Here is a 23,859-nt window from a genome sequence, read left to right as displayed (position 1 = left end):
TATCTTGTTTGAATTATGAACCATATTATACCTTCACAGCAGTCTCACAGCTCCCCAGGATTATTGTCATTTTCCCCTATGCTCTGCTCACCTTCCACAGACTGTCAACCTCAAGAGTCTATTTCACTGATAATTTGATTACCTTTTAATGGAGACATCCAGATCCTTCAGGCAGTCCACAATGGTGCTTCGGTGCCGCTGTACTGCATTATGGTCTGTCTGCACAGTTTTCAACAATGACGTCAAAGCTACATATCTGTGATAAGGGCATACGGTAATCAGTAGCTGACTGTAGCCATTTAATTTCTATGCACAGACACTGTCCCATTGGCCCAAATCTAGTCTTATTTTGCAACAGAATAGGATTCTCTTGTACTCGGTAACGAATGGAAATCCTACAGGGGACTGCCTGGCCTATCTTCACAGGCGAGTTACCACACTAAACTGCAACACGCCTAACAACACACTGCTGCCCAGACAAGCGCCTGTCCCAAGCACCTCTGCAGATCTTATACTCAAACTAGCATGAGTCGCAATTTCCAAGGCTAGAGTTTGCAACCCATATCCTGATTTGCTATCCAATTGCCTAGAGATGGTATTCAATTCTAGCAGTCTCAGCAATTCCACATCCTGATTAACAGTGACCAGAGCACAACTAAATTCTTTTGTTGCCACCAGCACACAATCAGAAAAATCAGTCTTTGCCTAATTTATCACCTCTCCAATGCCAACTCTGATTTGAAAAGCACCACAGACCACTTGGGACAACACAGGAAAAAACATGGACCTGATTAAAAAAAAAAAATCACACGTTGAGAAATAGATCATACATTCAAACTTACCAACTAAGAAGGGCAGGGCCACAGCTACGATTTGCACAGAGAAAAAAACACACCAAGAAAGAAGCAAGCTCAACAGCCACACTAACCCCAAGAGCAGCGATCCCAACATGGTCTCACGGAAGGGTTTACTTCAGCATCACGTTTGTGCAACCACTTCTCACATGTTTTAAACTGGGTGTTATCAAAATACACTTTGTACCACTTACCTAATATTTTTGTCGTTGTTTAATAAGAAACGGCCTAGGATGTTAATGGCTAAGACCTGCAGAAAAAGTTAGGGAAGATCAGTGATCTAAAAGGACTGCTGGTCATCTTCATCATTTCATGACAACTTCAAAGGCAACACGTCAAAACTAGCATTGCGGTCTTTCTTAGCCAAAAAGAACTCTAGAAGCTGCTTAAGTGGAGGAAAAGCTCAGAGACACATCGCAGGCTCTCACTCGCACTCAGGACATGCACTCTGCAGGAAATTCTGCCTTTTAATTTTTGTTATTCTGAAAAACCCAAACATCCTCCCTCCCCCGAAACAAGTGCCCTTTCTGAAAAGGCTACAGTCTTATCTAGAGTCAGCTGCAGAGATGTATTTTGGTGAAACAACCTTGCTTTATGTCTTCCACACAAATTACTCTAATACAATCTCCTAGGAAAAAAAAAGGCCATAGTAAAGGCAACTTACTCTCAGACCACTCTCAGATTTTATGTCCATAATAGTCAGCACAGTTTCATACAGAATGGCATTTCCCACATTTTTACTTGTTTCTGTATTAGTGGCAACCTGGAGAAAGGAAACAAAATAACTCCAACGAATTCAAAACAGATCCCCTTTGTGCTGCTCTGCAGAACAGGCAGTGAAAGTTACAAAACAGCACACTTGTGAACATGCATCTCTTTCAATAAAATTCCACTCATCATGGCAAGCAGCTGTATCCTCACCAGTGCTGCTAAACCCAAATTACTAAGAAACTAAGAGAAAGTTTAAACCACTCATCAACCTTGCAGACCTCACCTGTGCAAGTATATCATTCATTGCTTCACTAGAATCATCATCATTTCTCCCTAAAATTCTTAGTAACCGCAGGATCCGTACCTATTTGATAAAATAAAGCAAAGAAAAGCTTGGATGGCAGTGTTTGACATGGGGTCATAGTGGCAAGAAAGCAAAACAAGCTGCTGATTTCCATTCTTAAGCAAAATGTTTATCCCGGGTAAGAACGTTATCTACAAAAACAGGCTTTTGCTGTGCTTATTTTCTTCCCACGAGCCAGAACTGTTCAGAGTCCCCTCACTACCAGGCACAGCCTTCCAAAAACAGTATGTGCTGCTTCTCTCTTTTGTCACATAATGTGATAAGGCACTACAACCGCTGGTTAAACTAAGATTGGTGTCTTTCACTAGGGCAGATGAACAGCATTTGCACAATCAGCTCAAAGGAAGACAAAAAAAAAATCTTAAAATCAACACAGGTGTGGAGGCAACCACCTCATCACACCTAAGGCTCAAAACACAGTCCTAGAACTAAAGCTATCAGTCACTGTTTGCATCAGTTCTTACCTGCAAAAAGGGGTCACTGATCCCAGACACATCATGCTCTGGTGAATATCCAGACATGATAAGGTTCTTCAGAATACGAACTAATTGGGGAACAAGCTGCGAAGAAGAGAGTTGTCCTATTAGGGTACTGTTGTTTCCCTGCCCCCAGCTTTGAAGCACAGGTCCAAGAACAAATCTTGTATTTGAAAGCAAGTCAGTCTCTGGATTCTTCCACAAAGTTCAACCTGCACACCTAGGGCTGATGCTGTATGAATACCTACAGCTTAGCTAAGACATAACTAGAAACAGTTAAGCTGGGACCAGAGCACCATATTGTATCTTTAAAGTAGTAAATCTACATTTGTGGTACAGTGCAAGAAGAAAACCAGCCTAGTCTCCCTGCCATCTCCTTTTGTTCCTAACTTTGCCCTTCAGGAATTACACACTCCTCTGAAAACGTGCATTTCATAAAACACACAAACAAAATGAACCCTGAATTTCCTGTATCTGCCTTAAAGGGGAAACCAAAGGGCACTGCAACATCTTCCCTCCAAATACAGTAACAGACAAGTGGAGCATTCCTGGAACCCTTATTCACATTTTCTTTGCCTTCCAACATGCAAGGGTCATCAGGACTGAGGACAGAACAAAGGGAAACATTACAGCCGTGGAGACTGGTTGAAGGCCACACCCCCTCCATCTTCTGGAGTACAAATTACACCGATTAAGAATACCAGCACTGCTGTTGTATTGTAGCTCTTTGCAGCACAGAAAGTCTTTACAGCCTCTTACAGGCAATTAAATAACTCTGTCCTGCTCCTTTTGGGAATCACCCAAAGTTGCCCCATGATTCAGACAAAATACAAAGCCCAGTTTGTGGTAAAAAGAAAGCCGAGGGCTACAGCTTGCACAGGCATGAAAAGCCAAAAAAAAAAAAAAAAAAAAGCAAAAAGCAAAAACAAAACAAAACAAAAACCCCAAAACAAACAAACAAAAAACCAAAGAAAACCCCAAACCAACAAATAAAAACAACAACAAAAAATCCATATTCCTCAAACGAGGGAAAGCTTGAGGAAAGCAGGCTGATGTTCACAGAAGGCCACAACTGAGATTCAGGGCAACCATGAATGTAGAGGTTTAGTGACAAGACCAGCACACAAAGACCATTAGACAAGTACAAATGATCTAAGCATGTGGCATCAATCACAACTGTGTCATTAAGAGGCACTGCCTCACAAGGGACAAACATCTACAGATTCAAGGCAAACATGCATCATCTCGAAGAATTAATTCTTACCTTTTCATTCTAACTCAGCAGGATTCCAAACAGACAAAAGGGACAAAACAGACGAAGCAAGCATTAGGGACAGGTCAATGTTATACCATTCACAGCATAACAACTACAAGAAATAGCTAGAAAGAATGCACCTACTAACTAAATTTTGTGGACTCAGCTCTCCTCTGTTTTCCCATAACTATCACATCAACTGAGCAATTAGTAGCAGGGATGGTACCTGCAAAATGAACCTCATCCGACTTTTTTTTCCTGCTTTGACATTTACAATCAAGGCAAGGGAAGATGCATGCCAAAATGCAAAGATGCACCAAAGGATGTACAGTTTTAAATCCCTAATGATGTAGACAAGTCAAGGAAGAAAGTAAACTGGGCATGCAAATAAGCCAACACCTTTAAGACTTTTCAGAGAAGCAAATGGAGCTTTCTGTTCTACCAGCTTTGTTCAATTTCTCCTTCTTTGACCAAGAATTTCAAATTACAATCAAGGCAATTTTCAGATGCTCTTCTATCAGTAGTGTTTCACACAGCAATAATACTCTCACCAAATTATAGCAAACAGCATAAGGAAGTCAGGAGGGCGATAGGAAGCAACACTCCTAACCAGAGGAGGAAGAGTGACATCGACTCTCAAACCCTTAAGTTAAAATGGAAAATTGTGTAGCACAGCATGCACCAGGCATGAGGTATCTGTACAACCAGAACTTAGGTGGGTGTTTTTGAACTGAGTGTATACAACTGTGTGGCTGTGGTTAAGGCATTCAGGTGTTGGTATAAGTTCCAGTTTTTCATCTTTGTCTCTATGTTTATTTCATTTGTGATTCTGGTGTCACTATGCAATTAGATACAAGGAGAGGGGAAAAACCTAAGGGATCATCAAAGACAACTTTACAGCAAATCTAACTCTAGGATGAGTTTTATACTGTACAATCCTAAGACTGATGTTTTGTAACTTAACCATTTACTGAAGGGGATTAGGCCTAGATACACACAAAATACCCACATTTAATGACTTTAAAAAAAAATTTAGCAAACAGACAGTATCATTAAATTCTTCACCCAAACAATTGTAAGCATTTTACTAGAAGGCCATGAATATTAACTCTGCAATATTACCAGTTCACACTTACCTTTCTAAAGTGTGCAAGCATGTCTGGGCTTCTCTCACACATCTCTGTGAGGAGGACAACTGATGTGTGGAGAACACCTAAAGGTGAGGGAGTGGGAAAAGAAAAATGTATCTCCATTTAACACCATTCCACTGGCTCCAGACACTTGATAAAGATCACAAAAACAACAGGAAGTCATTAAAAAATATTCTTGAATTCAACATATTGTATCTACCACTACAAGTATTTGTGCTTGCAGCTGTGTCCAAGTGAAAGCAGATAGCAATGTGCTCATGTCAAAGCTGCAACTAAAGGCCAAAGGAGGAGAGAAACTGGATCTGGTCTGCCGAAACTCGCATACTAAACGTACATTAATGGTCATAGTTGGGCTACTGACCTCAAAGGTCTCTTCTAAATCCAACCATTCTGTGATTCTATACAAATGTAAGACTCCAGAAGGACAATATGTGTTAATTGCATTGTGGATGTTGAGTTCCTCACACTTCCTGATTTTCTCTTCTGATTTGGGTAGCCTAGCTGACCTTATGTCACCTTCCACAGAAGACCTCAGAACTCCATCTAAAGAAAGACTACACAGAAAAAGTACCTCCAAACCTAAACAGGCAGTGCCTTAGAGTCACTTTAGGCAGTGTATTGGATAAAAATCAAGCTTTTCTATTTCACCCACTCTGAAGTGTATCAAAACACAGTGAAAGCATTCCTTTTGTCACCTACACCATGTTAAAGTCCTGTTGACTAGCAGAGTCATACACATCCCTTCCTTCTAAATGACATATGCTTTCACTGCATAGAAATGGAAAGAAACAAATCATACAAATACACCTCTGAAATTCCCTCCAAACAAAAGGCTTAGGTAGCAAGTGCACTGTCCTCTAGAGAATGGCCTAGCCTTGCTAAGTACAGTCTTGGCTATTACCGTGGTTCTTCTCGTTCAGCAAGTTTTTGGTGGCCGGCAGGAACATCTCCATAAGTTCAGGCACCTTTCTGATGACATGAACAGCGCACAGTGCTGCCTGGATAGGAAAAACATTTCTATTAGTACACACTGCAATCACAACAATATCTGTTTTGGGAATATCAAGCACAGTGGTAACTATAAAAATCTTCATTATAAACAAAGGCCTGCAAAGTTTATGGCACCTTTTTCCATCTCTCTATTACAAGTGTTACTGAACAGCATTCCAGAAGAGAGCTCAATAAAACTGGGGGAGCACTGAACTACAAACTAATACTCCCCCTAGCAATGGTTCATTTTTTACATTATTCACATAAGAAGCACTATTACCTGCAAAGCAACTCTGCCTTTAAGAGGGCTGCTTCAGCCTGTCTTCCTGTTGCTAGGAAGGGGATAATGCATTGGAAGCAAATAATTAAACTTAGTGCCAAATTATGGGTTATTTACTTTCCCTTGAATAGCATCTCCTTCCCCACAAAAAAACTTCCTCCTGCAGATGATGGGTGCTATGAGAAATAAAACTATACTTACAGGGTTTTTTGAAAAAACACATGCCTATTTCTTCTAGGATGGAGAAGCTACAGGAGACACTATTCCTTGCACCTGCCTGAGAATCAAGTGCCTCTTTCCAGAACACAGCAAGACCTCTTAGCATTGCTTTCTAATCTCTCTCTAGATCCAGCACTAAACAAAGAAGTAACAATGCATCCCTTCCTAAATCTTCCTGCTACACACTCTCACCAAGACTTCTCAATAAATAAATCTAAAAGAATGAGGCTGATCACACTTTGCTGATCTATGGCACATTTGCTGCAGAAAGGAGATAATTTGTGTTTGTCCATTTCCAGACCTCAACCCTTCAAGCTCTCATTCTACTGTCACCATCATTAACAGAAGACATCCAATAGGTTCAAATCTTCAGATACCAGCCTGCGCTGTTAATAATGAAAGTTTCTCTGGACTTATCTGAGAAGATAAATAAAACTGGTGATCAGAATTTTGAGGCTAGCGTCCATGAGGGGGCAAGTGTTCACCTTTCCACCAATAACCTTATGGGAGAGAGTACAAAAATAAAAGCAACTGCCTCACCAATTGGAGGCTTGTCTTTTAGAGGTTTACATACATTCCTGCTATCAACAGACAGGGAGTTTTGAGCTCTGTCTTGCATACTGGGAAAATATTCACCCAGTGTGATCTGAGTCATCTAGTATTCCAGATATTAGCGAGGTATTCAATCAATCTTGCCTTTTAATCCATAACAATATTCAAAAGTTTCCTGAAGTACCTTCTTCCTAAGATAGGAATTGGAAGTTTTGAGGAGCTTTTCCACCTCTCCTGCAAGGTCTCTGCACATTTCTGAGGAGCCCATGCAGCCAAGAGTACAAAGTGCCAGCCCCTGCACATACTGCGTGCTGTGATTAAGGTCACTGTAAAGGAAAACAACAAAAAAAGTCAATCAGCATGCACACAGAGAAACTGAACACACAAAAGAGGTCATCTATAGCTGGAGTCATCTAACCAGCTACACATGGCCCAAAAGAACTTCCTGGATTCAAGCTGTGTGGGAGCATGACTTGGGAGCAATACAAGCTTTGAGTGCATGTTCCACAGGGTTTGCTACTAATTCTACTTAGAATCCTCAATTTAAAAGATAAAATATTTGGTTCAACCATCAGGTTGACCTGTCAGGGTATCCAGAGATTGAGCTCAGAAGAGGGAAGACTATACAAAATTACGTTAAAAATGGTTTTAGTTTTGGAACTTGCATGCAAAGTACAGACCTGCAGTGACACTGTGGGCTGTCCCAGTTTAAAGATGTTCTACAACAGGCTTTAGCTTCTGCATTTACAAACCAAACAGTATAGAAAAATCTGTGTAAAAGTATCCTCTATCCTGACCAAAACCCACGAACCCCACCACTCACACACCTCAAAAATAATCCATACAAGAATTCTGTTAAGCAATTTTTCCTATTCATATGCCTAAGGAAGTTGTGAAAAATGGTCAGTAAGAAGCTAAACCACCTAACAGGAGCTGCTATTCATGAGGCTAGCTACCAATGTCACACCAAGCACAAGACAACATAGCTTCTATATGGCAATCCCAACAGCCTTTAAAATTGACTTCTACACCACTTTTCCATCTGTGTTTGGTACTAAGGTCACCACAGCACCCAGGACTCAATGCTGAAGAAAGCAAAAAATACAGCTCCTGGTTTGGGAGGCAAAGGGAACTGAGGACTGCAAGATGGAAGAGCTGGGGAAAGGAGCGGTTCCTAACCAAACACACACGAGGTGCAGAATGGAAAGACAGTATCCTGGTTGTTACATCAAGCAGTTATGGCAACATGCAGATGAAGGAACAGGTAGCACATGCTACTAAGTGGGTTGGCTTTTTGTTTCCTTCCTTTAACAATTTTTTGCCAGCTATATAAAGCTGTGTGTATCACAAATACATGCTTCAAGAGGTTGCTTTCCTTTTCGTCTCAAAAATCTGGGTCTTGCTATAAAACAGCGAAAAACAATGCCATAAATCAAATCCCTTAATGTCTAGATAAAAGCAAGACACAATGGCAGATATACAAGCCAAAGGAGAAAGCAATATACAGCTCAGGGAGATGGTGGGAAGCTGTTGACCACTTTTGCTCAGCTTCCGTCTGACCCATTTCCAGTTCATACTCACTACATCCTTACCAAATTCACTGCAGCATAAACAATCAAAAGAGGTGTTAACCAGCAGCCTGGTTCTAATGGAAGCACCTCACAGGTATGGCATTTCAATGAAAGATCTTTAGACAAAAATCTCATCTCCTCGAAACTAGGTCCAAAATTAGCAGATCCTCAGGTCCACAGTTTTGTCAAGTTTCTTTCAAAGCACTTTGAGGCCACAGTCTAATTGAAGATCAATACTTTACTTGCTAATATCTCAGAGGCTTATGTGCTAAAAGCAAATAGTAATAAAAATAGGTACACTACACACAACCTTTGGACAAGTCAACCAGAACCCAGCTGTTCCATACCTGCTCCAAACCATCTTGAAAACACACTCATCATCATCCACTAAACTATGATGTAGAAAAGTCCCAGTTTAACATTGCTTTGCTGAGAGAAAATAAGTATTAAAAAAAATAGTAATTCCCTCTTGTCTGATTTCAGCAAAATGACAGCACATCCTAAGCTGCTGCCTTGCTTCCAATGAAAACCATTTGTCAGGACCATTAGGGCAATCTTAAAAAAAAAGCAAGATACACAGACTTGTTTCTTGACAACTCTTCAGAACTCATCAGCAGAAGCAAACAAACACACAGAGGACGTGTTAATTGTACATATGCCTCCTCCAAATCAATGCAATTTTATATTCTCTTTCCACTAAAGAAGCTAGACAGGATGGCCCAATACAGTGTACTACTACAACAGCCTCATTATGGTCAACAGCACACAACAATTTCAAGATACCAGTTTTCTAACACAAGGGAAAAAACCTAAAGTACTCTAAGTATCACTGTCAGAAGTATACTTTCTGCTCCTGAAACCTCAGAGCATAGTTTGATGGAGAGGTGGTACCCTTACTTCTTGATGCAATTGGTCATAAGAAGATGAACATCCTGTCTCTCATCCAGCAGCAACATGGCACCTAAATACCCAATGCGTTTGTCTGTGAATTTCTGAGACGCAATAAGTTTGAGGCACTCCAACTGGAAAAAAAAAGAAGAAAAAGAAGACATAATTAGCTTGAAACGACTTCTTAGCTAGAGGAGAAACAGTTTGAATTTTGATGTGTAGTAATTTATGTCTCTCAGAATACACTTTTAAAAGTGTATTTGGTTCCCATTTCGGTGATGTGTAAAACCAAGAAAGGTCAAATGACCTGCCCAAAGCTCCAAAAAAGACAGCAGGAAGGTCATTAGCAGCTCCTGTGTCTTGAAGTGGCCAGACACTGTTGGTCTTCCATGACCTTAGATATACCAGATACGGCGGTTAATGTCAGATCATAAAAGTAAATGGTAACATATTGATAGAGATGAAAGATACATCATTAAAAACAAAACAGTAAAGATCTGGAAATCTAGATCATGTGTCATGTTTGATATGCACATTAAACTTTTGAACTAGACTTAAAAGGTTCCATTTATCTACTAGGGAGAGGATCAATGTTCTGTAAGTTGCCAAAACAAGCACACGTAGTGATAGGACAAGAGGTAATGACTTCAAATGGAAAAGGGGCAGCTTTAGGTTAGATATTGGGAAGAAATTCTTGGCTGTGAGCATGGTGAGGCCCTGACACAGTTGCCCAGAGAAGCTGTGGCTGCCCCATTCCTGGAAGTGTTCCAGGCCAGGCTGGACTGGGCTTGGAGCAACCTGGACTAGCAGGTATCCTTGCTCAGGGCAGTTGGAACTAAATGACCTTTCAACCCAAACCATTCTAGGATTCTATGACTCTAAAAACAGGTTTTGTTTATTATGATCTGTAACCAACTTGCTAGCTAGGTAAAATGTAGATTGTCAGAGATAGTTACATTTCTGCACTTCTCTGTAATCTCTACTGGAACACCTGAAGTTTACTAAAATCATGTGCATTCCAGCCACTACAAGTTTCCCTTTTGCCCTTGTACAAATGGCAACTGTGATCCATAGTATAGAAGAGATTCCCAAGACAACATACAATTTCCACCTGCACTCTGCTAATTTAAAATTTAATTGCTAGCTCATTTTTAAATCTGACACTTTTTTAATGAAAAACAAACAAAAACCATCAACCACAGAGATACTCTGACATTACTATGCACTGAAACATTTTTCTATAACAGATAACTAATCAGCTATAATCTATGTCTACTTTCCCGACAGGAAAGTAGAGATCTGTCCCTCACAAACACTTCCTGTAAGTCTGCTTTACAAACTAGCTGGGGCAGCAAGTAAGCCTACATGATAGGTTTGAGTAGGGGTCAGACAGAGCTGGCAACAGATCCATAGCAAAGGGGGCATGCACAGGCAAAGACACAGGGTGTCAGGAAAAGGAATTCATGATCCCAGCTAGATGGAGGCTTGAACAAGGCAACAGACACAGGTGAGATGCAAGAAACACACACATCACCAGAGTAAAGTTGCATGGTACATTGGTAAGAAAATTAAAGTTGAAGTGCCAGAGAAAGAAAGTTCTATGGCCTAGTCCTAGTCCTGGCAAGTTTTCACAACCACATGGCATTAGAACACACACTCAACTGTTCAAGTTGCCGTCACATGTGAATGCCCAGCTAGTGCAAGGGTGAGAAATATGTAAGAAAAGGCTTGAAAGAAATTGAGTTCAGTTTGGAAGGTTAAAAGGGGTAAACACCTCTGAACAATAAGACCAGTCCTCCGCAAAGATAACTGAATCTGCACAAATGGCCAAGATCAACCAGAGATAACATGCAGAACACTAGATATCAAGCTCTCATCTTTCCAGTGCTTTCTGTAAGGGAATAATGCACCTCTGAAACAACCTTCTTTCCCGGGTTTGCAAGATACTTATATAATCCTCTGCAAAAATGCAACATAAAATTGATGACATCTAAGCTACAGGTTAAGGGCCAACAAAGGCAGAAGATGAATGACTGAGGAAGAGCATAAGGAAACTGACGACTGCAACAGATACTCTAAGATACATTTCTAGTACTTTTGAATTTAAACGGTATTAGTGAAATTTACCCCATGAAAGGCTAATGAGTTCTTGTTTCACTTGTATATAAATACACAGCAACTAGATTCATGCACAGCAGTACTAAGAAACATGATCAGCTGAAGCTCTTACGAGGTGTAATTAGTGGAAAAAATCTTGATGCTGTTATATCCATTTCATTCAAAGGAACAATTCAAATCTGCTACATCACTACTGTAACAGATACTACTGGCATGTAACCAGACTACAGCTTACCCAACTTTTACTGACATAGCCACTCTTCCAACTGGAATTTTTTTCCAAATAGAAACAATGACAATAATAGAGTTATTTGACCATTTGTCCAGGCTCTCCAATGACTTCTAAACTTGCACAAATGGCCTTTGCACATGCTCAGGAGACAGCATGCCATCCCGTGCATATCAGCATACACTGGCTAAATATGGTGCTCATTCTCATACTTGTGTACAAGATACCCCAGGTCAAAGTTGAGGAGCCCTGGCTTGGAAAGAAGTAGGTCGACCATCCACTCCTGGTCACCCATACTGTGAGCTGCAGCCTGCTTACAGCTTTAAGAGAGGCTGCAACACTTGTGGCTCTCCTGTTTTTCAGCAAAACATCTTTCCTGCATATTTATCCTGTCACTCTCAGAAGCTTACTGCCTGTAGTGTAGGACTGTCTATCTGCAAGACTCCAGTACTGGAACAGCATGTGTCCTCAACAGGTCCCCAGCTCACACAAACTATACTCCTATACAACAGCACCACCTTGAAAGATTCCTTCCAGTGATAAGTGTTGAGGACGTGCAAAGGTCTCTAACTCACTCACTTGGAGAATACTTATTAAAACCCCTTTTCAGCACTGGGCCCTATGCCCTCCTGAAAATGCAGCTGATAAATTACAAGATAACCAAGGGCATTGACTGAAGTACCCTGCTCCCCAAATAGTCAGAATAGATGCTTCTTTTTGAGATATAGCAGGCCTGGCAAATAACAGATACTGAACAATCTGCTTTAGCCTTCTTTCACTGAGAGTGTATTTACCATTATTAACTAAAGCAGAAACTGAAAATTATTAGATATCTGACCTAATCTTCCTTATATGGGATTAAATACTTGAGTAACAAGACAGAAAAATTAAATTTAAATAATGTTCCTAACATAGGCCAAACGTTGAAATTCTAGACGACGCTTATCTGTAACACTTTTCATTATTCTTAAGACTCCAAGATACTTAGCCTTAATTTTTGTGACAGGAAGTTTCTCTCTTGGACCAGGGAGCCTGGCTATGAAAAGTATTAAGAACAGAATAATACACAAATTCACTTGCTCTTTTTCAAAAACTCACTACCCTGAGAGAAGAATCCAGTAATACAGAAGTAAGATGATGCACTTCATATGCTATAGCAGAGCCCTAACTCTATCTGCAATTTGATTTCACTGGCTTGAATTTACTGTTTCAGTATTAGAATTAGTAAATCCAACCACAAATGGGTAGACACACAAGACATGAAGCTACTTAAAGCGGTACAACAATTTGACTGATTTTAGCTTTATTGAAGACCTAGGTTAGATTACTATTAACAGGACACTTACTGACTTCTAACCAAAACTGACTATGCCCCAAAGATTAAGCAAAGCTAACCTGAGCAACACTTTGTAGATCAAGAGCTTCCATCTTCCTGTCTCCCTTTTTCTAAAATTTCTGTCAAAAATAGCACATCAAAAATAAGCCAAGAGATGGAAAACTCATACCTGCATTCTCCATGTCACCTCACTAAGACAGGGATAAGGAACACCATCTTCTGATTGCCAGGAACAGACCAGCTCTTTTCTGCCTCAAATACATTGCTTTAGAAGGAAAAGGGTATAGAACCTCCTTTGAAGTATGTGGTATTTTTCAGAGACAGAACTCCGAAGTGCTGTTCTGAACCAATCTAAAAATATCCCTATGTCTTGGACTGTGGTTTAAGCACTACTGCTCTGCAGAAACATGGATGGCGAGGACAAGACAGTACCCCAAGTTTCAAAACAAACTATGTAAGCCCCAAACAGCAAATCTCACTAACGAAGTCAAAACTAACTAACATCCGTTCTCAGAACATATGTGAAAATAGACCTCAAATCATCCCGAAGGACAGCAGAACGGCACCTAGGAACGCTCTGAACAAGCCAATGTACCCAACATACAGAAGGCAGACTGGCTTATGCACAGAGCACAGAAGGCACTAAATTTTAACCTACCTGTCCAAAATGTGCAGGATATCCCAGCATGTGCATATACAGCAGCTTTGCCACGTTTCTGCATCGGTACGTGTTATCTTCCTCTCGGAAGGATGACCGGATAGCAGCACATTCCTTTTGGATCATCTCACGCTCTTCTGCCTGGGTTCTTGCTGTCCGGATGGTCCGGATCAACTCCCGCAGTCTGATGGGGGCTGGCATCCTCTGAGAGAAGAAAGAAGTCTGTAAAACTTCTACTGTCTCTACAGGCTTCATAATGGTCTCACACTTCCACATATTCTTTTTTCTTTCTTACCCTACAATTACATAAATAAAAGAATGAAGAAAATGTAGGCTAGTTCAGTAGCATGTTTAAGAGTAAACTTGAGTACCTGAGGACTTCACTGTACCTCACATCTGCTCTTCCAGAACACTAGAAATGCTCCAATTTGAGCCAGCTGTCAACATAATATGACTCCCCACCTGAAACAGGCAGAAAGAGCACTCTGCAAGGTACTCTCATATTCACATCATCTGCCTCTCTCCAGAAAAGCCAGGCTCCAAAGAGAACTGATCCCAGAATCATGACAACTTGGGACAGAAGTCCTCTACAAAACAAAACTCTGTTTAGCAACTTGCACAAGATTTCATACAAGCGCTTCACATGCTTCAAAAATCCTGCTAACTTGTGCCATACACACTTCCTTCTTAGAGCTGCGGAAGGCAGCAGAAAAGCAAATAGAATAGCAATCCTAGGTGTGTGGATGTTTCAGAATATCCTGTTTCAAAAATAAATAAATCAAGTTTACATCATCCGTTTATCACACCCCAAACAGAACAACCCTTTCTGAAACAAACAAGCCTGCGACATTACTGTCTGGCAGTACTGGTATGAAAGGTGTATACAAGAACACTCAGAGTAGTTTCACCTCATCAGATGGAGCCATCTGACCCTGAGAGCAATTTAGTCTGCCAAGTACCTGTTAAGAGGAAAGTGGCTGTCAAACAGAACCCAAACTTTAGTACTTATGTTCAACAGTTGAACTTTTTAGTTCATGCTCACCAAAGCTCACTTCTGACTTTCATGGAGCTCAGACTACACACACACACACCCCTTTACAGCCTTCTTTCATCCATGTCAGCCTGCGAACAGAACTGAGCCCTCCTGATAACAGGTATCAGATCTTGTAAAAAGTTGCCATGCCGGTCTGCTACAAATCATGTCTGGGTCACCATTCCCCATGAACAGTGTCATACATTTTAAGCATTGCCGTATCAGAAAAAGATGTGCATTCAGGTGCTGCACTAACTGGCTTACACGATACTACAGAACGGAGAGGCTGGGACACAGAGCTAACAGGGGACTTCTTTGCTTGCAGAAGAGCAGAGAGAGGTGCATGTACAAGCAAAGATGGCCTTACAGTAAGCCAGCCAAAGGCAGGTCTGAGTCGCGATTATAAACTCATACATACACTAGGCCTCTTCAGCCAAACCATGCAGACTCCTCATATTTAAGCTCGCCATCTTCATACTTTCAAGTTTGAATTTACAAAGACACAAAGCATTCCGTTTTGAAAATGGAAGAGTAGAGATATTCTTCCTGCATAAGAAAACTCTGTCCCAAAATGCTGACATGCGTAGGATCAAGACTATTGGACACATTAATCATTACTCTTGCCTTGTCTCTCCATGTGAATTCACAACACTTCCTCACATTACTGTGATATGAATAAATTAACGGTTGCTATGCACTCATGCTGCACTAACAAGTGTAACAGAAATAGTCATGGGGAAGCAAGAAATCCATCTCCAGAACGAGCCCTTCCATGATCACTACCTTTGCTGCTATGCCTGCACGTAATACAGTTCTGCATCCTTTCTGAAGGAGAAGAAAAGCAAAATGCTGTACGCAGCACTTAAGGGCTAGACGTGATATTGATGTATTTCTATAAAATGCCTTCTAGTTTGCTCACTATTATTTTCCTGATAATTGGTAACACTCTGTGGAGTTCTGATTGCTGCAAAGTGCTCAGCTTGTGTTTTTCACAATAGTATCATAAACCCAAAAATCTCTTTCCTGGGTGGCAACTGTCTGCGTTAAGAATTTTTAAGCCTGGACTCACCTACTACACATGCATATCACATGATTCTAAACTGATTTTGATAAGCCACGCTCTTGTTGGAAAATTGGGAAGAAGTTATAAAGATAAAAGTGCTACTGCAGAAATATTCCTCTGCAGTTCATAGGCAATAATTTCATAATCACTAAGATCACTCATGTGCAGGCTCATGCTGAAAAAGGTGAGTCCAGTCCTTCCACTGTGCTCACACTGGCATTCCAGGGACCGTGCACCAACCTGCGCACGCGAAAAACAGCTCGCCCCCTTCCTTCCAAAAGCAGTCCTCAGACACATCAGTCTGGCTTGTGCAAAGACAGGCAGCAGTGAGAACATGTGGCTTTGGGAGACCTCAGATGGAGAGGAAAAGAGGTGAAAGGTTCACTCCAGCATGAATCTAAACTTATGTTATGGTTCTGCACCCTAGTTAAGCTTATCTACAACCTTGCTGTTCCTGAGAAGATAAGCAGTGGCTACTACAAGTCTGGCTATTACAACCATGACTGACTCCTTTATTTTAAAGAAAGTGTTCTTTACAAAGTTTTTCGAACACTACTACATAATCTGCAAACAAACTGAGGTTTGCCAACAAATTGTTTTGAGACCACAAGTTGTTTTGTTCCTGCTCTGTATCTGAAGGTTTATAAACTGCTGAACACTGATATCTGCAGCCTGTGATTCCTTTCCCTGCCAGTGGACCAAAAACTTTCTATAGGTATGCCCATGGAAGGCTTCAGCATCTTAAGTTTGGCCCTGGACAACAGAAAATAAAAGGACAGACTGCCAAAACAGTTCTAGTCAACAGAAAAACAAAATTCAACAATGCTACCATATATATGAAGTACAGCTTTTTATGAAGGAAAAATAATCTTTACATTTCACAACCACAGGAAAGCAAGCAGAAACCAGCATTTTAGAAAGCAAAGATTGATGAATAAGACTCGAGAACCAATTTCTGAGGCTACCTGGTGTTCACACTTGTGTCACAACTTAAAACAGATACGCAGACAGAGTCTAACCTGAAGGACTGACTAAGAGCAACCGTATCTCACACACACTTCCTGCCTGATGAGAACAGAACAATTCAGAACTGCTCTGATGGAGGACAACATCAAGGACAAAAGACAAAGCTGTGATTTATTTTCCAATATTCAGAATACCTATCCTTGTGCTCCAACTACATACTTTTTTTTTTTGTCAATATCAGGTCATTCAGTTTTTAATACACTTTTGAATGCTTCCCATACAAAAGGTTTTGCATCCGTCTATGTAAAATAGTGTCTTCCCCTCACAAATCACCTTACGTGTTGATCCCTGAAGCTTAAGCTCTTCTTGTATACACTCTTCCAGTATTTCAATACAATGTAATTCCCATGCAACATAGCATGTTGTGTTTTCTTCCCCTCCACAAGAAAGTGTTCTCTTAATAGCAAAAATTCTTGCATCAGGTACCTGTTCTTTGCCTTCAGTGACTTTAAGATTCTTCTGCATGCTAATACATTGGAAATCTCATAACAGTTTTGAGTTTCAGACAATTTCAAATAAGCGTAAGCAGTAGTTACTGCAGATGAGAAGAAACTTTGGACATGAGAACACTTAAATTCAGAAACATTGCAGAAGAGATTAACGTTTACCTAGTCTCAGCAATTTCAAAGCCTATCATAATGCCAACAGACCTTTAATGCAACAGTGGGAGGACAACCATATCATCTAGCAACAGCAGACAGCAGAGTTTCACTTTAGCTGGTGCCTAAGTGCTCCTCAGAACTTCCTCCAAGGTAGCAAATCTTGTTCTTCAGGATTAGTTAACATTTTTCACCAGTACAGACACATCCTTTTATTCTTTGCACATTAACATAAATGACAAGGCAGTTTTTAGAAGTAGTTACCCATTTCCTTCTTGGATTTACAGCAGGAAGAATTTCCTATTTCTTTGCTAACTACAAGCTCCAGAAATCAGGGATGATCTCTGAAGACTTGAAAAGAGCCTACTAGTTAGTACTTACAATATCTGGTAGGGTTGCATGCAGAATTCTCCCACCTTATCAGATCTGTTTCCCCCTTCTCATTTTGAAAGCCTTGCTCCTTAGAAGAACCTACTATGAAGATCAAAAATTCTGAGAGAGTTGGATACTTTACTCAGATCAGTTCAGGTTGTATAGGTGGCTGGCATTTAAGTTCCTTAGAAAACAGAATTCCAGCATTTTTTCCTGCAATCCAGAGACTAGGAAAGGTGTTGCCTCAGTGATTCTCCTCCCTCTGCTATTCAGGAATCCTTCCCCTGAACCAATAAAAAGGCATTCTCTCTCTTTATGTAACTCATTCCTACTATCCAAAAGTCAAAAAGACAAAACCAAAAGTCTTAATGTATTAAAACACTTAGTTTTCATTTAAATTGTGCTGATAAATCACTGTTTTCTCCTCTTTTATGGTCTGTTACTAGTGAAGTTCATAATATTTGAAAGTTAAAGATTTTATTCAACAGGCCATTGTACCAAAAATATTTGGGTATAGAAATTTACCAGAAGTCTCTCTTAGAATACAGTCATATTCAAGCATGATGGGTCATCTTTTATATTTACAACATGCACCTAATATTCCCAAAACCCACCCTGAAAATGCTCAAATGCTTCAGTCAAGCTATATTCCTCTATCGGGAACTGCAGTGCAAAGACAAAGAATAGTCCTTAAATGTTGAATTGAGAACATGTCCTCTGGAAACTATTCAGAAAAGTTAACTTACGTCTAAAATATCTAGTGTGTCTCTAAGACAATAAAATTTAAAACATTAAGAGTTGCTTTAAAACTTCTTTAGGACAAATTATCAGACATTTAACATTTTAACATTCTGTTCTTATTATTTAGCCTTGAATTCTGGAAACATTAAGACGTAAAGGCCATCAAAGTTAATGAAACTATTCACAGAAGAGGTCTACTGTCTAGGGACGTGGTCTGAATTTTCAGTTGTAGTGATATACACACCAAGTTACAGCTTTTCTTGTAAATAGCATTTCTGAACTTGGTTCTGTCTAGAAAACATCCCAAGCCTGAAGCAGCACGCATTTCAAACACATCTAAAATACACAACTCCAGTTTGCTCCACCCCATGTGTAAGCAATCACACTCCTCAAGCAACCACAGCTTTTGGGAAGTTACACAACTGAAGCCAGGCCCAACTCCTAACTGAAATTAATAGCAGAACTCTCCTACTTGCTTTGGTACAACTGAATCCAGCCTAGTAAACACAGGAGCAGAGGATCTGTCCAGACTTCATGAAGGAGTAACTGCAAATGTTGACACCCAACACTGATGGCCTCAACTCCACACTGCTATCAGTAGGCTTCCCATTTCTATCAGACACTTAAAAAGAAAAATATATTAGCAGTAAAACCAGAAACACACTCTCCAAGTAGAGATGAAGGTGTGAACAAAAGAAGAGATGTTGGTATATGGTCTAGTATTATCAATATTTATACAGAAAACAGTAAATATTTAATTATTATAACTATTTATACAGTAAACACCAAAGCAAGGAACACCATCATCATCAAGAAGGGCAAAGGCAACACAAAAGCATTGAGAGAAAGAGCAACCAACCATGCAACATGCTAAGTGGAACAATCTCTTGTGAGAAAGAGCTATTGAATACAACAGAGAACTAGAAAGCAACATCAGAAAATCAGAAACCAATTAAGTCAGCAGGGGGCTTCAAAATGCTTTCCCATAAGAAAAGGCATCAGAGTTACACTTTGCTTTATGCACAGACAGCCGGAGGAGAGTGGGGAAAGTCAAATAAGAAAAAAGCACCCCAAAACAAGAGCTAAAAAATAGTCTTGGAAGCAGAGATGGTCCCACTTCCAGTTACATTGAAAAAAACCCCCACCAACAAGAAATGCAGCACAACGGTATTCAAGAAGCAAGGCACAGTGCTGCTCAAGGGGCTGAGAGGAAGAGGAGAGGCAGGACAGAGACTGAGGATGTTGCACAGATCCCACCCAAACCCACTGCCAAACAACTGCAGACGCCTTCCCACTCTCTGCTGACTGAGGCACAGTCCCAGAGCACGACTCAGCACTTCAGATGAGGTATCCCATTCCTGCACAACTGTGCACATACACCAAACCCAGCAACTCCTGAACTGCCTTCAAAAGACACACCGAGCTCCCAATCAGTAGAAACATAAACCTCAACATCTACCAAAAAACAAAGTAAGTATTTCCCTTTTTTTAGAAGCTAAAAAACGTAGGAAGAAGAATTAGCACAGCTACATAGCTGATCACCACAAGAGATGCAAGCAGAATTCCAGATTTTCTGGCTTCTATTTCAATCTGATACTTCTGATACTTCAATCACCACTGACCTACATTACCTTTGTATTTATCACCTGCTTCTAATTTCCTCACTACTTTTATCTACGAGGTAATCTGGCTATTTTACTTCCTGCTCACTTTCCTGCAGAGTTAAACTTTAAAAAAAAAAAAGAAAAGGCCACTACTTTGTCACAAAAAACCCCCACACCCTTCTTTGTCCTAGCCAATGCCAGATGAAAGACAACATGCCACATTTTTACATTCATTAATATAAACTTTCCAACAGGCCACATAACTTCAGCTATGCCCTAGGAAGTTCTAATCTTTGATTTTACCTGTAGCATTTCTGCCAAACAACAGGTACAGGTTGCACTAATATCTGTGATATCAGCAGATTCACTTGTACTCACATTACCATAGCTCTGTCTTTCTAGTTACAGACTCATCGTATATTTACTTATTAACTCCAAAACTTTCCTCCAGTGAAGTAATACTCCTACCAAGGCAGAATAGACCCTTTTCCCCAGAGAACAGCTAAGTATCCTCTAGAACAAACTAGCATCACCTGCATTCAGAAGAGTTTGCTCTGTCATTAAAAAATACGATGAGATCAAACAACCCATCCCCTGAAGTTATACACTGCCAGCTCACAAATACAAATATTCACACTGGGGAGGCACAAGCAGGTTTACTGAGCACCATCACTTTTAGCAGCAGTAAAGACTTGTGTGAGCCCTCACACTTGGAAAGCTGAAGTTCCAAACCTGAACTACGCTAACCAGGGTGGGCTCTGTGTGCCTGAGAGTAGCCAGCCAGGACTCCTGTGCCACTGTCCACAACGTTCTCACACCATGGCCTGACACACCAACTACTCTCATTGTACAGTGATGCCACTGCAAAATGCTGTACAAAAAGGAGCTACCAAGAATCAGAACATTTTTGTATCCCTTAAACTCTCACAGGACACTACAAAGGTACTGCAGGATCTCTCCATCTCTACCATGCCACCTTCAGGAAAAAAAAAAATCAGCAGTCACAGTAACAAAAAAGAAAAGAAAGAAAAAAAAAAAAAAGGGAAGAAAATGCTTTTTTTATCATAAAAGGAGGAAATCTGAAAGTTACCTTACACACTGGAAACACAAGCTGGATCCCTTCACAAAACAATTACCCGAGACTTACTTTCCCCTTCTCAAGAAACAGGAATTTAAATACCTTTCCCCTCCTTCTCCCAGCACAGAAGAATGGAAGGGCTCACACCAAACTCCTCAGAAAGAAACCCACAAAATTTCCTGCCTTCATTCAGCTCTCGAGTACCTAATAAGTTTTCAAATCCTGTGCCAAACCCCAGAGTGCACATGAGTAAACAAAAGAAAGAATTTGCCAACAGAATGGGATATGCAAGCAAAGGAAAAAATACCAAGTGTAGTTTAGAGGAGAGGTAGCAGGGAAACAGGGTGCAAAAAGCTGCTATGCTCTATCACACAGAAGTGAAACACAAAAAACGGGGGGAAATGAAACAGCACAAATTTCTCTGCCATTTTAAATATAGGATGCTAGGAGCATCCCTAAAGGATTCCCCTGCATTTACAGGGGAAAATACACATATATTTTACTCTGTTTAAGCCACTATGGACCAAACACCTTTTGGCCACACAAGTGACGTGTCATCCTTCCAAAGATGTTCCACTGGGATTCTGTACTCTCCCGTTCTCTCCCATTAATATTTCAAGTATCAGAAACTGGAATTTGTTGCTCAGCATTTTAACACATCACTTACAACATAATAAAACGCACATCTGTTCCGCCTGCTGACTTTAAAAACAATGTCTGCTATAAAATAAATTAAAATTTATCTTATAGATCGTGCGAGAAGAGAACTTAACCAGCCCTGAAGAAGAGACTTGAAGGCGCCCTTACAGACCGGCCATCAGACAGCAGCTCACTGCAAATGCCTTTAGCCAGACCGAACATCGCCTGCTTCCATTAAAACCCATGAACGGTAAGTACTGCAGAAGCTGTAATACTCGGAGCGTGTGCAGCCCTGGCAATAATATACCGAGGGAAGGACGGGCACAAGTCCCGGCTGCTCCCAAGACGGCACCGGGCGACAGCACGAACCAGCTCCTGAGGTATGCGCTCCCGCTTCAGCCGCGTGCTGCCTCCGAGCTCCGGGGACGGGGGGCCGAGGCAGAACCCGCACCGCCGTCTTCCCGGCAGGGAAAGACCAGGGCGGGCCACGGAGCGCTCCGGGCGCCCGGGCAGGAGGCCCCGGGGCGCAGGGCAGAGTTCGAAGCAGGCCGGACCGCCGGGCAGAGGCAGCGGCGCCGGCAGAGCCGGAGAGAGGGCAGCGGGCGGCCTCGCGGACAGAGCGGCCGAGACCCAGCCGCGGAGCTCGGGGCGGACAGAGGCCCCAAGACTCGCGGGACCCCAGGCGACGGGACCTGGAGGTCAGGGGAGGCCTGGCCTAGGCAGTGGAGGCCCGGGTCAGTCCCACTCACCAGGCCGGTCCCTGCAGCAGCAGCGGCGGACAGAGCCGGGCATTCAAAATGGCGGCGGCGCGGCCGCAGCACCGGTACCGCAGGCGGAGGTATCCGCGCGCCGGCTCGCTCCCCGCGACCTCGCGGGCTCTCCCGGCCCCGGGTGGGCGCGCGGCCGCGCCGGGTTCGGCGGGAACGCGGCGAGGATGGCGAGAGGGTGGTGTAGGACCGCCGGTGGCTGGACAGAAAATGCCGTTCGCACTACTTTTCTTGGCGGAAGCACCCGCGAGGCTGGTCTTACGAGGCGGATAGGTGCGTTTGCACCGTGGCAGTCCCTGATGACGTCACGTGCGGGGCGGTCCCGGCGGCGCGCGCTCCCCACGGCGGGGTCGGGCGGGACTCCTGGCCCATGTCCGCGGTTCCGGGACCGGGGAGTTCCAGGGCCGGAGGGGCCAAGCCCCTCCCAGCCCGCCGAATCTCGCACTGTTTAAATGTCCACCGGCGGTGAGGAGAGCGCAGTGTGCGCCAGTAAACGAGGCGTCTCTGGAAGGGGGTACAGAGCCGCCCCCGCTCTAGGCAGCTCTTCTGTCCCCACTTCCAGAACCTTATACCACATTAACGATCACCGAATGACGAGGAACTGCCCCCCGCGGAGCCCAGTCAGCAGCGTGGGACCGGCGGGACACTGCGGGGGTGCGAGAGAGGGCACGGGCACGTTCAGACCGAAGGCTCCCACAGGGGAGCCGGGCCGCGCTGCCGCGGGGCCCACGCTCCCGACCAACAGCTGGGAGAGCCCGTCTGGGGCGCGGAACCAGCAAAAGCCGCACGGCGCTGCCGTCAGGTGACTCGCGCTGTGCGGCCGGGCCCCGGACACGTCCCGCAGGAAGGGCCGGACTGGGCCCCGGGCGGACGCAGCTGGTTGCCACGGCAACGGCGCTGTGGGTGCCCCGTGACGCCATCCGGGCACGGCGGAGTCACGATCGCTGCCGAGGGGTGAGCAGTTCCGGCGGTCGGTGTTCGCGTCATTGATATGCGACGCGTCATTGCCGTGCGCCGTGGGTGGGGAGGAGCCGGTCCGGGCACCGGGCGGGCCCGCGGGGCCGGTTCGGGCCATGGCGGGTGAGCCGCGGGCACCGGGCGGGCACCGGGAGGGCCCGCGGGACTCGACGGGGCGGGGCGCGGCGCAGCGCAGCGCGGCCGGGGTTTTGGGGCCGGGGTTGGGGGCGGCGACCGGGCTCGGGCGTCTTCCGTCCCCGGCGTCCCGACCCTGGGCTAGGGGCCATCGCCGTGCCCGTTCCCGGAGCCGGGGCTTGGGCCGCCCCCC

General features: G+C 42.9%; 1 protein-coding gene across 4 annotated transcripts in view; it reads right to left on the bottom strand.

Moving 5' to 3' along the window:
* AP1G1 (adaptor related protein complex 1 subunit gamma 1) overlaps positions 1–22,849 on the bottom strand; it is a 38,273-nt gene extending 15,424 nt beyond the window's left edge. The window contains exons 1-12 of one of the 4 annotated variants that reach the window (XM_042022878.1): positions 22,557–22,849; positions 13,653–13,856; positions 9,321–9,445; positions 7,037–7,178; positions 5,713–5,809; positions 4,797–4,873; positions 3,670–3,678; positions 2,394–2,489; positions 1,849–1,929; positions 1,519–1,617; positions 1,049–1,104; positions 143–256 (exon numbers count right to left, since the gene is read on the bottom strand). In XM_042022878.1, the coding sequence (XP_041878812.1) occupies positions 143–256; positions 1,049–1,104; positions 1,519–1,617; positions 1,849–1,929; positions 2,394–2,489; positions 3,670–3,678; positions 4,797–4,873; positions 5,713–5,809; positions 7,037–7,178; positions 9,321–9,445; positions 13,653–13,853 (1,097 nt within the window). In that variant the 5' untranslated portion in view covers positions 13,854–13,856; positions 22,557–22,849. Of the gene's footprint in view, positions 1–142; positions 257–1,048; positions 1,105–1,518; positions 1,618–1,848; positions 1,930–2,393; positions 2,490–3,669; positions 3,679–4,796; positions 4,874–5,712; positions 5,810–7,036; positions 7,179–9,320; positions 9,446–13,652; positions 13,857–22,114; positions 22,190–22,556 lie in introns of those variants that run through there. The other 3 variants (XM_042022875.1, XM_042022876.1, XM_042022877.1) reach the window with 3 other exon arrangements.
* Between the last annotated feature and the right edge of the window lie 1,010 nt (positions 22,850–23,859).

Source organism: Corvus kubaryi, unplaced genomic scaffold (assembly GCF_017639235.1).
Source record: "Corvus kubaryi isolate FWS band 111438036 unplaced genomic scaffold, C.kubaryi_AGA036_p1.0 37225, whole genome shotgun sequence".
In the NCBI taxonomy this organism is placed as follows: Eukaryota; Metazoa; Chordata; class Aves; order Passeriformes; family Corvidae; genus Corvus; species Corvus kubaryi.
This window is presented reverse-complemented; position numbering and strand designations above follow the sequence as displayed.